Source organism: Tinamus guttatus, unplaced genomic scaffold (genome assembly GCF_059628265.1).
Source record: "Tinamus guttatus ecotype Peru unplaced genomic scaffold, ASM5962826v1 Tinamus_guttatus_pri_ptg000314l, whole genome shotgun sequence".
Taxonomy (NCBI): domain Eukaryota; kingdom Metazoa; phylum Chordata; class Aves; order Tinamiformes; family Tinamidae; genus Tinamus; species Tinamus guttatus.
The window spans coordinates 11,971,130-11,987,879 of NW_028288848.1; the positions used below are offsets into that span (position 1 = coordinate 11,971,130).

Genomic DNA, 16,750 nt, shown 5'->3' on the forward strand with positions numbered 1-16,750 from the left:
TCCACTGTGGTTAGTGACTGGTGGTGGTTACTCTGCGAGTGAGGACAAACAGCAAGAACTGACTATATAGGTATATACACTGCAGTATTTTTTCTATTTTTAGTATTTAGTATTTAGTATTTTTAGTATTTTCTATTTTTTATTTTCTGGTCCATAATGCATCTTGGCTCTCTACCTTTCACTACCTTTATTCTGTAAAGGAACACACCAGGACAGCATTACTCTATTTACACTTGTCACAAGGATTACTACAGATCAAGAAAAATGTATTTCAAGTTCTTTCGATAGCATTAGAAGCTGATTTCTTATGTTCCATGTTACACAAAGGAACACAAGCTAGGAACACACACAAACACACAAATCGTCCATGTCAACAGTTACTTCATTTCCAGTAGGTTCATTTTTTTATCTTGTGCAGGTTAATAAGTAACCTCCTATCTCATCAGAAACAGAGAGGTGTCATTGGCTGATTTTCCCATGTGTTTCAGTGCTAGAACATATATATATAACTGGCTTTGCAGGTCCAGTTTCAGTTTCTTCTGAAACTTGACATCTTTTATTTGGCCCACCATGGAGCCCCTAGGAATGACCACTATTTTCTTAATGACTTGTTTCTCATGCCTTCTCTTTTCAGCATGGAAAGGTAAATCTAAACCAGGGAAGCAGCCTCCTGGTCCTTTAGCACTCCCCTTAATTGGAAGCGTGTTCCACTTGAATCCACGAAACATGCCTCAAAGCCTGCAGAAGGTAAGGGATTGTCTCTTTTCTTCCTATGTTGCCTCTATTGCATTTAAAATGAAGTCCAGTGCAGATGGGCTTTCAGCTCAATGCAACAGACAATGTCAAAGCTGCATTAACTGAATGTCAGCAGCACTAAAAAAGAAACTTTCTCAAAAATGTGTGCATCTGAAATCTGTATGCTATCTATTATAATAATGATAACGATGAGTGCTCTGCTGATCTCATGACAGTACTGAAATAGCTTTGCAGCCAAGGTACTGATGCAGTTCATGGTACTCTTCATGTGCCCAGCTCCACATGACTCTGGCAACATTGCCTAGCCCTGCTTTGGGAATGACCTCCACTCCATTTTGATGCCTCTCCTTCCTAGCAGATAGACGTAGATAGACGGGATCTCCTAAGAGGAGAAGTAGAGTGTGAAGCAGAAAATTCTGGAGGTGAAGTGTGCTACCCGTTTCTTCTCCCAGCTAATGGCACACATTTGTCAAACACAAACCTGTGTGTTGGGAGTTCTGTGGAAGCAGCTGCAACATGAGTACATGGGGAGGATAATGAATGGATGAGAAAGGTCTCTGGGCTTCCAGACACTTTGAACTGAGGTCCTCTCCATGGGGACAAATCCCAGTATTCCCAGGAATTCAGACCAGCTGAGAAGCTCTGGGCTCGAGCTACAGGCTCAGCAACTCTGCAAGTTTTACCAGTATGTGGAACATGGTGGCACTGTAGCATTTTGTCAAGTATGAATTCTTAGAGAGGGGGAAGGCCAAGTGGTAACACAGCTGCACCTGCCAATAGGTCATGTAGTAGAAGGCTTTTCAGAACCACTGGCAGCAACCTACTTCAGCCCCTATAGTTCAGTCTCCATTTATCTGTCTCCACACAGCAACTCTATACCAGAAGCATCGTTCCTCCAAAAATAGAGTCTGTGGCGAGTTCAGAATTTTGCATGTTAGGCACTGTTAAAAGGAAACTCTTGTAGATTAAATATGCCTGAGCCTAAATGTATTCCAGTTCTTTTCTCATGCACCCTTAACAGTGACTGAGATTCATCTGAGAAAAGCATAATCCCAGTTTTTGCAGTTCAATGACTACATGCCTCCAGTTTGGACATCGATAGGCAATTTAATGGACTGGAGCATAAGAGAAAATTTTGTCTGTCATGGTGGGGTGGCATCCACATATACATCCAGAGGGAAAAAAAAAAGAAGAAGAAGTGTTAGGACTTACAAAACTGCTAAGTGTTAGGACTTACAAAACTGCTTCAGAGCATTCACTTCTTTGGGCCAAAAAGGTGGCGCAAATCACTGTGGACACCATCAAACACACATATAAGAGCTCCTTTCTGCCTCAGTGCTTGTGAATGTTGATAATCACAAGCACTCCTTAAGCATCCTGCTTTATTTTAGAGCACTAGGTTACTCAGTTTTTCTATGATAAAAAATAGGACTTTAGCTTGCTCTCAAAGGCTTAACATGACAAAACGTGTTTCAGGTCACACCAAAAGTCCATATTCTTTTCTCAACTGCAAGCCCAACGCAGATGCCCAGGATAGCATCCATAACCAGCACAAGGAGTCAGAGATTATTCCCTGGTATACTCTTCCAGTGCCCAGAGATTTGCGGCCCAGAAACTTTTCAAAATAAACGTGGTGCATTTCTGTTTGAAAACCCTCCATGGACCTCTGTGATCATGTCTAACTAACTGCTTTTTGAGCCTGTGTAAACTGTTGTTATCCACCTGTAGCAAGGAGTCCAGACTGTCCCGAAGGTGCTGTGAAGACACCGTTCTAGCGTGATTTTCTTTGTGTTCTTTCCTACAGCTCAGCCAAAAGTATGGTCCTGTCTTCAAAATACATTTAGGCCCAAGAGAGGTTGTGGTCCTTTATGGTTATGATGCTGTGAAAGAAGCTCTGATTGATCAGGCAGATGATTTCAGTGCAAGAGGCATTGTACCAGTACTTGAGAAATTCTTCAACGGCACAGGTACGTTCCTGGTAATCTTAGTGTGCAGAGCTGATGATTTCAATGCTCCAGGAAAGGGCTGAGAAGGAAGTGAAAGAGGCAGTGTGGGGATTTTGTTTATTATTGTTAGGTAATAAAAAAGAAAAGAGGCAAAATGAAAGACAAAGAGCCAAATTCTCTACTTGGATCCTTGAGTTAATTGGAATGACACATACACATGTACAAACACAGATAAGCTGTTTAAGGTCGTATGCTGGCTTCACTGAGTCCTTGTTTATTCAGCAGTCTTCAATTTCTAGACAAAAATATTGTTCATGAAGTATTCTGGTAAACTTTTCCCATCTCTAAAAATGTTAGCAATACAAGACTGCTAAGGAAAGAGCAAAAGTCAAATTCCAAAGCACAACAAAGAGAAGTTAAACCCAGGCCTAATTCAAGGCCAGTAAAAGCTATGCCATGGGTTCATTCAGCATAGCACTTCACAGTTTATCCAAGTAAACAGCTATTCCAGTGTATGAAGGAGACAGAAGGCTAGAAAACAAGGGAAAACAGAATTGTCAAGATTTTCAAGCAACCTTACAGTCAGTAGATGCAGTCACCTTCTACAATAAACAAGCAGCCCTTTCCTGTAATGATTATTTCAGCAGCACTCTTAGAGAAAGCCTGGTGGCATCCAATAATAAGGAACATCATCCCCAGTCCCCTTTTCACACACTACTTCATGCTCCTCCTTCCCTTTGTCCTGGTGTTTTACTCAGCTTGTGGCAATCCAAATGAACATATCTGCCATCTTCAGAAGTGCAGAGAATTAGATTTTGGGGCATATAGCAATTGCAGTAAAAGTCCACAAATAGGTGTTTTTGCATGTCAGGTATTCACTGTGTAACTCTTAACAGAGGAAAAAACTCTGTCTTCTCACAGCATCTCTGCTTTTCCTTCCTCTGTTAGGCATTCTGACCAGCAATGGGGAGGTCTGGAAACAACTCCGACGATTTGCCCTCACCACCCTGCGTGATTTTGGGATGGGGAAGAAAAGCATTGAGCAGCGGATCCAGGAGGAAGCTCATTTTCTGGTGGAGAGGCTGAAGAACACACGCGGTAGGATGTGAACTTTGTGGCTCCTAGGACAGCTTAGCAGCGGCAAAGAGCGTGAAGAGTGTGGAGCTGCTTCACCAAATGCATGACACAAGAAGTGGGCACACGGCTGCTGAATTTGCTCCCTAGTCCGAGGGGTCTTGAAGAAGCTGGTGACAAGATAACTAATTTCCAGCTATTTGGTTTTGGGTCTAGTCTTCTGAATACTAGACAATACTTCCCAACTCTTAGGGACGCAATGATGGGGATGCGGACTACTACAGGCTGTTATCTAGGGCATAGGGTAACCCCTTTGGATTCATCCCATGAAAGCCTTTTCTGATAGCTTATCAGTCAAAACTATTTCTTCTAAGGATCTCCTCTGAGAGTGTCACAGTCCTGGCAAGAACCACAGCTTTCCTTTCTGCAACCAGCCTTCACATATGCTTATTCTGTAAAGAAAAAAACAGACAAATCTAAAAGGATGCTGGAACACCACTTCCATGACCACGGGATTTGGTGGGATACTCAGGGACATCTCTAATAAGCATGCTGTAAATGAGAGAGATGTACATCATACAATAGATGCAAAGCTCCCCAGTAGTGTCAGGAGAGGGAATGGTGGACCAAAACAACTAATGCAAGATGCTGATTTTGTTACAGAGCGGCCCTTCGATCCTACCAACTACCTAATCCATGCTGTTGCCAACATCATCTGCTCCATCGTCTTTGGGGATCGGTTTGATTATGAGGACAAAAAATTTCTGACTTTAATTGACTTGCTAGAGGAAAATAACAAGATGCAGGGGTCTATGTATACAATGGTACGTGCAAAGTTTCCTTTTGTTAATAAATTTATCTTATTAGTGAATATTTATGTTATTAGGTTTTCATTTGAATTGTTTGTCCTAAAGTAGGAGAAGATTCCTGAAGGCCAAAAAAGCAGTTAAGCAAACAATTTCTAAGTCTTTTTTTTTTCCCTTTAGGACCTGCCATTGTATGTCCAAGGGAGGATATCATTGTAAAAGTAATCAAACTGTAGTAAAATGTTTCCTTGCATACAGTGACGCCATTAAGTTTGTAAAGGGCAATAAATTCTAGTTGAATATTAAAGACCTACCATATTCCAGTTCAAAATTGAAGACCTACAATATTAAAGATCTACCGTTCTAAAATGGTTTACCTGATCTCTTTTCATAATCACTGCTAAGAGAAAACTTTGCCACATTCAAATTAACTAGGATGTGCTTTTCCATCACTTTATTTTTACAGTTATACAATTTCCTCCCAAGTGTCCTGGAACGCTTACCTGGGCCTCATCAGAAAATGGAGAAAAACCTCGAAGAAATTAGTGATTTTATTTCTGAAATTGTAAGAGCCCACCAGGAAACTCTGGATCCCAGCTGTCCTCGAGATTTTATTGACGCTTTTCTTATCAAAATGGAACAGGTAGTGTAACAGATGTCTTTTTAGATTACAATAAAAACATTGTTTGGAATCCCAGGATCTTAGAGTTCTCACAGGGCACTCTACTATTGCACGTTTGTTTTTCATGGCACATCAATTTCAGTCTGTCCTCTCCATTTTCTTACTAAGAATTTTAGAAAGAGAGAAACGTAGAACAATGACATGCAGCACTCATTAGGAAAGCTGAAGATCAAGGAGGTTGATGTAAGCAAGTGTTCCTTCAAAATTTTTAAAAAAGTCATGATGTTAGTCAGTAAAAATACTGTAGTTGCTGGTGTTCTGGAGAGTGAATGTTGCATTTCGGAATGGACATTAGATGTATCTAAGAACATGTATAATGGGGACAGGACTTTCCTTCATAAACACTTTGCCTTAGATAACTTAGGTAAACGAGTTTCTCAATTTGCCAAATCTTTTTCCAGGAGAAAGGAAATGGTCATTCATATTTTAATGTCGAGAGCTTGACCAGTACTACATTTGATTTGTTCCTTGCTGGAACAGGGACAACCAGCAACACACTGAGATATGGACTTCTGATTCTCTCGAAATACCCAGAGATAGAAGGTAATACAAAAGGGAATAAATAACTGAAAGCTTTTTTATGTCATTGTATCAATTTGAACAACTCATGTCATTACTACAAGAGGCAATGTTCCCCTGATTAAGGAAACATGTCTTTACAAAATGGAAGGTGTATCAATCTTGGTTGTGTTCACAGTAAACGATTATTGCTGGTGTGCACAAAGCAAGTTTTGCTGTACACACAGGATAGGTCCAGCCAAACACACAGGAGGCTTGTCCATTCAACACTGATTTATTTTCTAACAGAGAAAATCCACAAGGAGATTGACCAGGTGATTGGCCGAGACCGAAGTCCCTGCATGGCAGATCGGAGCAAGATGCCATACACAGAGGCTGTGGTCCATGAAATCCAGAGATTCATCAATTTAGTTCCACTTAATGCCGCACATGCTGTGACCAAGGACACCAAATTCAGAGGCTATTTTATCCCCAAGGTCAGTTCTAGCGCTTCTGGGAAAAGTCATGATCCTATGCCCCAAGAGGGCAAAGCTCTGCTTTCTGTTCATTGTATCCTATTTTCTTTTCAACATTGAAATAATATAAGCATAAAATAATTTTGTCTGAAAGGGGCATCTAGATGTTACCTGCTCCAGCTCCTTCTGTTTGAACAAAGCCTTTCCATCCTCTATGTGAGAAGGAAGTTTTCTGTATTTCACACAGATGCAAGCAAACAAGCTTTTGTCATATCTTTGGAAAAAAAAACTATATATTCTCAGCACTCTTAACATTGAAATGCATTGCAAAGAGCTTTTGCCATGCTTAGTTTCTACATAGACTGGTGGCACACATTTTTCCTCACTTAAGCTTTGATTAGTTAGATTAGAAAGTTCTGCTAGTTTTCTATGGGCAAGAGGAGTAAAGAAGCACGAATCCATGATCAGTAATAACGCTTTTCAAGCTGTGCTCTTTTGCTTAGGGAAAGAGCATTTCTAACCACCTCATTCCTATTTAATCTATGTGCTAAGTAGAGATTTATTTGGGCAGTTTCCTAACTCGCTAAATCACATGTCCATGTGCAGTCTTAGGTACCCTGACCTCAGTAGCCCAGAGCTCTGCTATGTTTTGCATTGTTCACTTTCAGCTGCCCCCTGAGATGACCATAGAGCTTGCACAAGCCAAGAGAACAGAGAAAGAGGCAAATAGAAGCTGGAGCTTCCTGTTCTGGACTTCAGGCTGGCTCGATATTGTCCCCACACAAACTTTGGAGCTGGATTCTGTTCCTATTTAATTTCAAACCTGGGAAGTTGAGAATTAAAGTCTCAGCTTTGGAGGGAGGCACGTACCTCAAACAAAGAGTCCTTTGGAGGCATGAATGTGCACCAAGACTGGCAATGGTCTAGGCCTTTGATGTGGCTCCTCTGAAGTGGTATTAGTTTGTCTCATGCAATTTTAATCTTGTTACTTCTTACTGAAGGCTGTACATAATGGGTCCATATAGGGAACTTCACAATGCCACTTTGCTTTAGAGTATCTCTGTTTTAAACTCTCTTCTCCCTCTTTGCCAATTCAGGGCACTCTGGTATTTCCTGTGCTGAAGTCTGTCCTATATGACAGCAAGGAATTTCCAAATCCAGAAAATTTTGACCCTGGACACTTCTTAAATGCAAATGGCACCTTTAAAAAGAGTGACTACTTCTTGCCATTTTCTACAGGTAAGTAATCTACCTATTTCAGAACCTAAGTCCTCCTCTCCTAGAGTTTCTTGACAATTTCAGTGGCTCTGCCACCAGGATCTCCACAGTGATGATAGTGATCACTTGTTACAGTCTCTTTTGGGCAGCTCTAAACCCTGCACTAGAGTTCTAGTTGATTTCACCTTTTACCATTGCAAAATCTGCTAGTATCAGTCAGCAGCAGGACATGAGAAGATGAAACCTTCAAAGTGTTTTTGCCCTCCAAACACTTCCAAGTTGTTCTAGACACTGAGCCCCCGAGTTTAATTCATTCACTTCTCCAAAATTCTGTAGTGCTGCTTGTTTATTCTGAGATGTCTGAACGTTTATGAAGCAATGATCAAAATAAGTTGCTGGAAAAACATTCCACTATCATCTCACTTTTGTTTATTTTTCCTTGCAGGAAAACGTGTCTGTGCAGGAGAAGGTCTGGCACGCATGGAGATATTCTTATTTCTTGCATCCATCCTGCAAAATTTTACTTTGAAGCCTGTTAAAGATCGCAAGGACATTGACATTTCTCCAGTAGTCCACAGTATTTTAAATGTGTGCAAACCTTATGAGGTCTCTTTTCTTCCCCGTTAACCAAGTGAACACAGTTGTAAGCCCACAAGCTCCTGAAAGCTCTCCTCAAATGACAATCATTTTCTAATCTGACTCTTTATCAAGATTCTAGATCTTGATTCTTTATCAAAAGAAAGATAATCCTTTTAGTTATGAATATGTTTGCACATATTCAGCTCTAAGGCAAATATGTACTTGCACGGGGAGGAAGCAGCTCCCTACAGCAAAACTATACAGGCTTTCCTCCATCCCTACTTCACCTACCCTTGGTTCCTGTCTGATTCCTTGCATGGCTTACGGTTGGGCTCGATAATCTTGAAGGTCTTTAACAACCATCATGAGTCCATTATTCTACACAACATAGTGTTGAAAGGCTTGTGGTTGGACTCGAGGATCTTGAAGCTCTTTTCCAACCATAATGATTCTGTGATCCTATGTCAATTAGGGCTCTCAGAGTCCCGCTATGCTGTCCAGAGCACCAGATTTATCAGCACAACAGGAACAAACAGTTGTACTACAGAGTCTTTCTCAGAACCAGCTTAAGGTACATGTCTCTGCTCTGTAGTCTTTTTTTGTAGTCATGTATTTCTTTGTGACCTATTCTTGTAATGGCAAACACAAACTGTTTTCACACCTCAGGGGCTCAGCAGATGCTGTACTCTTGTATATATATTCTGGCCTTTGGTGGGGATGGAGTTTATCTGATGACTACGCATATGGGTTTCCTTTTATATGATTAAAATAGAATTACAGTTTTATGAAATTACACTTTTATTTTGCAAAATGAAGAAAAAATAATAAACTGGACTGTTGTTTTTCTCAGATCCTAGACAAAGGGTTTTGGTGGATAACCTGCCTCCATATAGCCTAGACTCCCAAATTGTATTCCCAGGCTAGTACATACATGACTATTTTACTTCATTCATTTATATGGAAGTTATTCTTCGCTTGAAGACTGAGCTAGTCTATGACCTAAAAAATTTTCCTTCCTAGTGACAATGTAAGAGTACAATCTGCCTTATGAGACCACACTGACCTTCCTGGGCATATTAGGATTGAAGTTATAGGGCTGTCCAATGGACAAAACAGGACAACTAATTATACTGGATGCACCAATTTACTGAAACAATAGTGGGACCCCCACAGTGCCATTGACTAGAGAAATAGCAGCTTGTATCTTCCCATTTGAACCTGTGATATATAATTAATAGCAAAGACAGGCAGGTGAACCTGGGCTAGGCAGGAAAAGACAGCAAGAGCAACATTATCACAATGGCATTAGTTGTTTATGTAAAGCACCCAGAACTTCTTTTCTCTCAAATCACAGATATGCTTGACATAACACAACTTGGTATCAGAGCATTATAGAGGCACTGAATATGAATAAAAGGTAAAGCAAAACATGTAGTTTATTGTCATAAGATTCCTCACCAATTGAAAAGAGAAAAAAGCACAAAGTTCACATTAAACCTCTCCCTTCATGATTTTTCCATACTCTTGCTGGACATGAAGCCCTTGCTCAGCCCTCGAACTAAGTGAAACTTCCGCTCATTCCACTTTTGACTTTTCAGTTAAATTCTCCTACAAGGAGATCTCTATCCCAGTGAGAGCCCCTTTCCTGAGAAGGAACTTCTACCCACTTTATAAAGGTATGTGGAGATGCAACCTATTCCTCTGGGGAATTTTGTAGGAGTGGCATAAGTCTGCTTTTGCTGAACTGTTCACTTTCATCAGTCACAGCTTCCTGCACAACATCAGGTCCATACAGCACTGCTATGAAACTTAAATGGAGATCAGTCGCTCTCATAACCCAACTTCCAGTTCAGTATTGCTATTAAGTTAAGTCTCTGTTGTTTCTCCAGTTTTTTGTTCTTCGCTTCTGCAGAAGGAAAAATAACAAAACTTTAGGAATGCATGGCTAAAAGGCTTGAAACCTGCAGGGTGCTATACAGCTTAAAACTCAGGTTAATTTAGAGGACCATTTTTTCCTGGAAGTACTTAAACAAATCTAGTTGTCCAGCGGGATTTTTAAGAAGTACATGCTTAGGTCAAACAGTTAGTATTAAATTAGGCCAAGGGGATTGGGTGTCCGGTGGAACGTCAAAATCTCTTTTCAAGATTTTGTCTTGGAAACTTGGATCACTGGACATTGCAAACAAGAAACCAAACTTCCTTAAGAGACTGTGTCTCAAGAATATCTGCACAAGTCTACCTCCATATAACTTGATGCATCAGTCTTTTACCAGTGTCTGCCACTTCCCATGCACCTCCGGTATTCAATACCCTAAATGCAGGTCAAGGCCATGCTGCATGGGTGTATTGGAGATAAAAATTTCTGTCATTTGTAGAGTCATAACAATCTCCCATGGGAAGCAGAGGCCAGACCTTGAGAGATAAGATGTTTGCCTGCCTAGGCCGAGTGATAAGGAGCAGGGATGCAGCTGCACAGGCCTGTTCACAGGCAGCCCCCGCCGGAAACCTGTTGAAGACGGCTGCTCGGCCAGGCTTGTAGCCAACTTAACTGCAGACGTCCTCCAAACTACCTTTGGAGGCCAAACACCCGGAAATGAGGAAGAAGGGGAGGAAGGCAGGACCCTCGAATTGATGACTGGGCCCCCCGACTGCCACGCACGCCTGCGCACCCCGGGGGAAGAGTTGCTCAACTCGAGGTGGAGTTTGTCTGAGCCTGGGCTGCCTCCTGGGTCAGACTGACCCTACGTGCCAGGATGCACCGGGCGTAAAAGTGGACAGTGCGAAGAGAGCGTGGGAGGAGAAACTCCAGACTCTGAGGCCTACACTGCCTCTGTGGGAGCCGGTCAGCAACTCTCTCTCTCTGATCTACCACCTCGAGAGGATGGTTGGGTCCAGTATCCCGCCGGCAGGTATCACCTCAAAAGGAGTTATCCGTACTTTGCTTTCTTTATGTGCTTTCACCTGAATAAATGCTCGATGTATTCACTTCGTTCTGGCGTGATTATTGGCGAATCCCGAGCCCATCCGGAGCAATGGGCAACTCCAAAGTTCAGACAGTAGAGGCGCTCAGAGAAACTTATTTTACCTTGTTAAATCCCCTCACAAGGGGTTATGTTGATAGCTAGTAACAGTAGGGGGCAATAGTTACCAAGTTTTTTGGAATGTGCATCCAATTTATAAGCTGCCTGCTCCAAAGCTGCAACCTGCTCCTCAATCAGGTTGATCTCTTACTGATAAGGCTGAAGAGCAGCATCTTGAAAAGCAGAGAAATCATATTTGTCAGTTCTTATTCATTCCCTCAAGGAAGCAATTCACGCTTAAAACATAAGGATTTCTCCTTATGTCCATAAGGACATTCTTTGGATTAAATATTTTAAAAACTCCTTCCTCACTTGTCTCCAAAATCAAGTGGTGATGCTGATAGTCATATTTCAGTGAAGAATGAGAAATTTAACCTATAGTTTCAAACTCAACAGTAATAAAATACTGTGGGAATCAAAAAAGTGTTACTCAATCTATCTCAACCAGTTCTGAAATCAGTGGTAAAATAGTTATGACATAGGCTAGTGTAAGAGAAATATCACTATACTTCTAAAACTATGTAGTCTATAGACTTAAAGAAATACACAAGATTGGCATTGTGTAACAACATGTGTATTTTGCAGCCTTCTTTCCTTCAGAGCCTATTGCAGTGTAAACTATCAGATTCTTTAGATGCTTAGATGCTTTATTTACTGTGCAAGTGTAACTTGTTCAGGAATGACTTCTCCCTTGATGTTGCCTTTTTTGCTGTTGTTGTGAATGACTCCTGCTGCACCCTGCTTGTGAAAGGGGAAGGGGCAGTGAGATCTCCAGCTGACAAGTCCCTAGGCTAAAGTTTGACCTGTCAGCAACAGCTATATTCTAGTAACAGCTGTCATTGTGGATTAGCCAAAGCACTGCAAAATGAGCAAGACATGTACAAACTCTCTTTAAATAATGGAGAAAGATGGAAGACTGTAATCTGACAGAGGTGGGCAGAGTCTACAGGAGAAATGTGTATGGGTGGTAATGGGCATTTTGGAAAGCCTGGTGTGTCTTTGCTGCTGTACATGTAAAAAGAGAAAAGATCCCTCTCAGACACAATATTTTTCTTTCTATGTGGCTCTTTAATACCGCACAAGTGCAATCTTCTAGCACTGCCTTTGTGTGGATTTGATGGTGGCAAGTGGGTGATGGTCTGATAAGTGAGAAGTGTAAGTTTGCTCCTGTTCGAAAGGTTGATGTGTGTGTGCAGATCCCTTGTGTAAAACCTGGTCAGAGCAAAGCAGGCAGAGAAAGGTTTCTGCCAGTAATTTTCCTTCTTTCTGAAAACAGATACAGACCCCAAATAGGGAATATTCACTGAGGTATTAGGGAACTTCTGATTCTCCGTGAGCACTTTTCACTCTTCCTGTAAGCAACAGAGGTGAAGATTTAACCCCACAGCAGAATCATTTTCTATCTATAATCAATGGGTTGTTTTTCTCTCTCTTTCGTAATCACCCTAGAACTAAATGATAGACCATACTTTCCCTGGATCTGCTCAAAATCAGTGATCATTCCGTGGAGAAGTCTTTTAGAAGATGATGGGCCACTGCTGGTAATTCTGCTCTTATTCATTCTCCTATTAATCTGGAGTCATTCTTCTGAATACAAGAGAACTTCTGCATGCTTATGCCAGTGTAGTGGAATAAAGAGTCCTTCTTCTGTGGAAAGGTTTTCTTTGCCATGTTGCCTGGTATTTGGATTTGTCATGTCACCTGGGGTCTTGGACAATACAAAATAGGAGTCACCTTCTCACTCCCTCAGTAATTAGAGGAATGAGATTATTATCTTTGCAGACTTCCTCATGCTGATTCCTTTCCTGAGTAGGGAAATCATCATGTGGCTCTAACTGTCTGTATGAAGTGTTTCATGGTAGTATTACTTGGCTTTTTGTTCCCTCTGTGCACTTCAAAGAGCAGACCAGCATTAGAGAAAATGGATAACAATTTCCACTGAGAGATTGTAAAATATTTATTTAAGACTTTCAGCCTATAGGGAGACTGGAAGTGCTGCAAAGTTATTTATTGATGTGAATGAAGAATGAAGAATTGGGTAAAGAGGATGTTTTGCAGTCAAAAGACCATAAGTTCTGGGGTCAGACACCCTGTCTTGTTTGCATCTGCCCTCTTCTTTGCAAGGCAGGGCCCTGGTTAAGCAGTTTGCGGTGCAGAGTGTGATTTCTGTATTACTGCTTGTGGCATCTGAGGAGGGATGTGATTTGGAACTCTCAGACCTCAGTAGTTCCATCAGGTGAGGGTGAAATATCACACCTGCCACACCATGCTAAACACATTTTCCTGAATGTTGTCAGGATAAAATGGCATTAAGTGTCTTCACTAAAGGCTTTTAAAAGCTAACGTACTGTAAAATTCAGCACGAATAGTAGTCATGAAACAGTAGTCATGAAACACAGTCTGCCCTGCAGAGCTGCTTGCTTGGCTTTAACCTGACACATGGCAATAAGCAGAATTTTTGCTTGTTGCTTGTCTCTATCTGTGCATTTTGTGGAAGATATCTCCGAAAATCTGAGTGGAGGGTATGGAAAACTGAAATAAAGACTAGAAGCGCTGAATGAAAAACGGCAGTGCGAGACTGCTGGGGTGAGGGCTCTGTTTGGCACAGCTTCATCTTATGGTGCGCTGCGCACAGCACCCGCAGGCAGCCCAGCACGTGCTGCTGCTGACACACCAGCACGTAACACACAGGTGTCTGGGGAGCCCCACGGGTCCCGGAGAGAGGAGGACTCCTGTGGGAATCCATGCTGCAGGGGAGACACGGTTGCTTCCCATGGCCCATGCTCCTCAGTAAAGATGAGAGCTGTGGAGCTGCAGAAAGGCTTCTGCCAACCCCTCCCTGGCAGCTTGAGGAAACCCAAATGGAGACAGCACCAGCCAGGAGAGAGCACTGGCATCTCACAGCACTCCAGAAACTCAGGTGACCTCGCACAGCCATTGGTGGCATCAAGCAGTAAAGGTACATCATGTCTCTGTAACCATCTAACCTGATCAGGAATTATTAACAGGTTAGCCAAGCAGCAGGAGTTGCTCATTTCTCATAACAACCCAATATCAGTTAATGTAAAAGATCCTGCCAAAGTTTCTTTACTGCAGTGCCAGTTGCCAGCTTGTCAATAGGCTGTTTTTCTTCTCCAGCCAGAAAAATGTGTCTGTGTTAGGTGGAAACCCAACACTCTGCAGAAACTACCTCAGTGACTGTGCCGCAAGGACTCCTCTTCTGCTGGATTCTACACTCACTTTCAAAAGCATTCAGGGTTCACATGTGAGTTTATGGCCTTTGGGAATAAAATGTGATCTTATTTACTGAAACACCTGTGGGAACAGATAAGATTTATTTGTGTTCCCCTCCTTCCCCCAAAAATATTGCTAGAGTTTTCTGATGAAAGCTGCTTTCTGATGAAAGCTACTTCATGGTGAAGATTTACTTCTGTCTGCCCTCTCCTCTCAGCCTCGTCTTTAGGTGAATTAAACCCATCCTACAACGTGTGGATGGACATAGGTGGAGAGAAGTACCAGAACAGCCAGCAGCCAAAGCTGGCCTAGACCAAGGTTTCATCTATGCCAAAGCCTTTCAGACAGTGCTGGTGGGTGAGAGTGTTGGACCTAAGCACCTGGCTTCTTGCAACAGTCCCTCTGTTTGCTGATGAAGAGTCAAAAGACAGAGTTTGAGGGAGAGGACATGGCTTTCTTCATCCCTCCAGCCTTGGATGAAGACGAAGTCTGGGCTTGTGTGGGCAGCTGTAGTAAAAAATTTCAATGGCATTTTCTTGGTAAGGTTAATTGGCAAATCCATGACATTAAGGGCATAATGGTTAATGTTAGAAAGAACCTCTAGAGATCATCTAGTCTAACCCCCAGCTCAAGCAGGGACACCTAGAGCATGTGGCACAGGGTGATGTCCAGGCAAGTTTTGAAGATCTCCAGAGAAGGAGACTCCACAACCTCTCTGGGCAGCCTGTTGCAGGGCTCTGTCACCTTCACAGGAAAGGAGTTCTTCCTGACGTGGAGATGGAACTTGCATCAAGAAGAGTTTGGCCCCATCCTTTTTATATTCTCCACTCAGGTACTTACACATATTGATCAGATCCCCTTTCAGTCTTCTCTTCCCTAGGCTAAACAGGCCCGGTTCGCTTAGGCTTTCCTCATAAGATAGACACTCCAGTCCTTTAATCATCTTTGTTGCTCTACACTGGACCCTCTCTAGAAGTTCCATGTCCCTCTTGCGCTGGGGAACCCAGAACTGCAGCCAATACTCCAGGTGCGGCATCACCAGAGCTGAGTAGGGGGGCAGGATGCCCTCCCTTGACCCACTGGCAGCACTCCACCTGGTGCAGGCCAGGATCCCATTGGCCTTCTCGGCCACGAGGGCACATTGCAGACTCATGGTGAACTTCTTGTCAACCAGGACTCCCCATTCTTAGGGTGAACAGAATATGAAGAATTATTTGGCATTAAATGGCAGCACTGAGCACTGGGCAGAAGGATAAAGTCCTGTATGAGCTTGTTTTGAAAGCAGCATGTGGGGGACAGGTGAAACAATAAGAGAAGAAAAAAATTCCAGGACTCGGGTAATAAACCACCTGAGCAGGCACCCAGCTTTAATAGGCACAAAGACATTAATGTCTTGGTGCTGTTTCTCTGTCAAGAAGTAAGTGATTTTTAGCACATGTTCTAAACAAACATCCCATAGATTTACCCACATAGCTGTAGCCTTTTGACACACATGGTGCAACTTTTACAACTTTGGCAGGCTCAGGTGGATCAGATATGGACTGCATGATTCTGCATCATAATGTAATTACACATGTGGCTGATCAGACTGTACAACACAGTGCAATTCCTTGATCAAAGAAGGCTTTTGGAGAGAAGAAAGAACCTTCCCTCTTACTTGCAGAGCACCTGAGAAAGGAGCAAGTCTGCAGCACCTCAGCCCCTGCAGCACAAACCTTTGCTTGAGGAGTGGTGTTTCCGAAGAGTATTTTGTATATTAACAAGTTCTGAATCCCAAAAAGCTCTCCTTGGGCTGTGTCTAAGCATGCCAGGACCAGAAAAGGAGTGGGGGGAGATAAGCAAAGTGGCTAAGTGCAAAGGTTATCCTCAGTGACAGAACTCTCCAGGGTCCTCCTTGGTTTTGCAGTCTTCTTTCAGAACCAAAAATGTTTTAAGGCAAATACTGGACTTTCTGGACATATAGTCATGAATGTAATGTTGATAAATGGGCATGTTAAGGTTTTAAGGGTGCAGTTCGCCTTACCTATGATTCTATCCCAAGACATTCCTGACTGATCCCATTAACTCTAGTGGAGGTGTAGACCACCAGACGAGATGTAAGCCTTTTAGCTTTGGAGCCTGATGTTTTGAAATATGAGGAATAACCTTTTTTTTCGTTATTGGATGTAAAGGGAAAAAATGATAGAGGTGAGTAGAGAAGCGTATAAAGAAGAGAAATTGTATTTCTCTTTTGATTCTTCTTTTTCGTTGAAAAATGTTTTAAGCTGGTGCAGCCAGGACCAATCTATCAGATGCATTAGACAGATAGCTGTAGTTACGTGTTTTGATTCTTTGCATTTGTTCATTTAAGTTTGTTCTTCCCCTTCAATTTGTCTTGATCATTAGGCAGTTGCCCTCTAAC

The 16,750-nt window shown here is 42.2% G+C and overlaps 1 protein-coding gene across 1 annotated transcript; it reads left to right on the forward strand.

Annotated features, from left to right (window-relative positions):
* The first annotated feature begins 533 nt into the window (after positions 1–533).
* LOC148593999 (cytochrome P450 2H1-like) lies at positions 534–8,083 on the forward strand. Its single transcript, XM_088528839.1, has 10 exons — positions 534–747; positions 2,561–2,723; positions 3,651–3,800; positions 4,440–4,600; positions 4,763–4,773; positions 5,018–5,225; positions 5,666–5,807; positions 6,072–6,259; positions 7,336–7,477; positions 7,902–8,083. The coding sequence occupies exons 1-10, from the start codon at positions 571–573 to the stop codon at positions 8,081–8,083; spliced, it is 1,524 nt and encodes a 507-aa protein (XP_088384965.1). The 5' UTR covers positions 534–570.
* Positions 8,084–16,750: the final 8,667 nt, after the last annotated feature.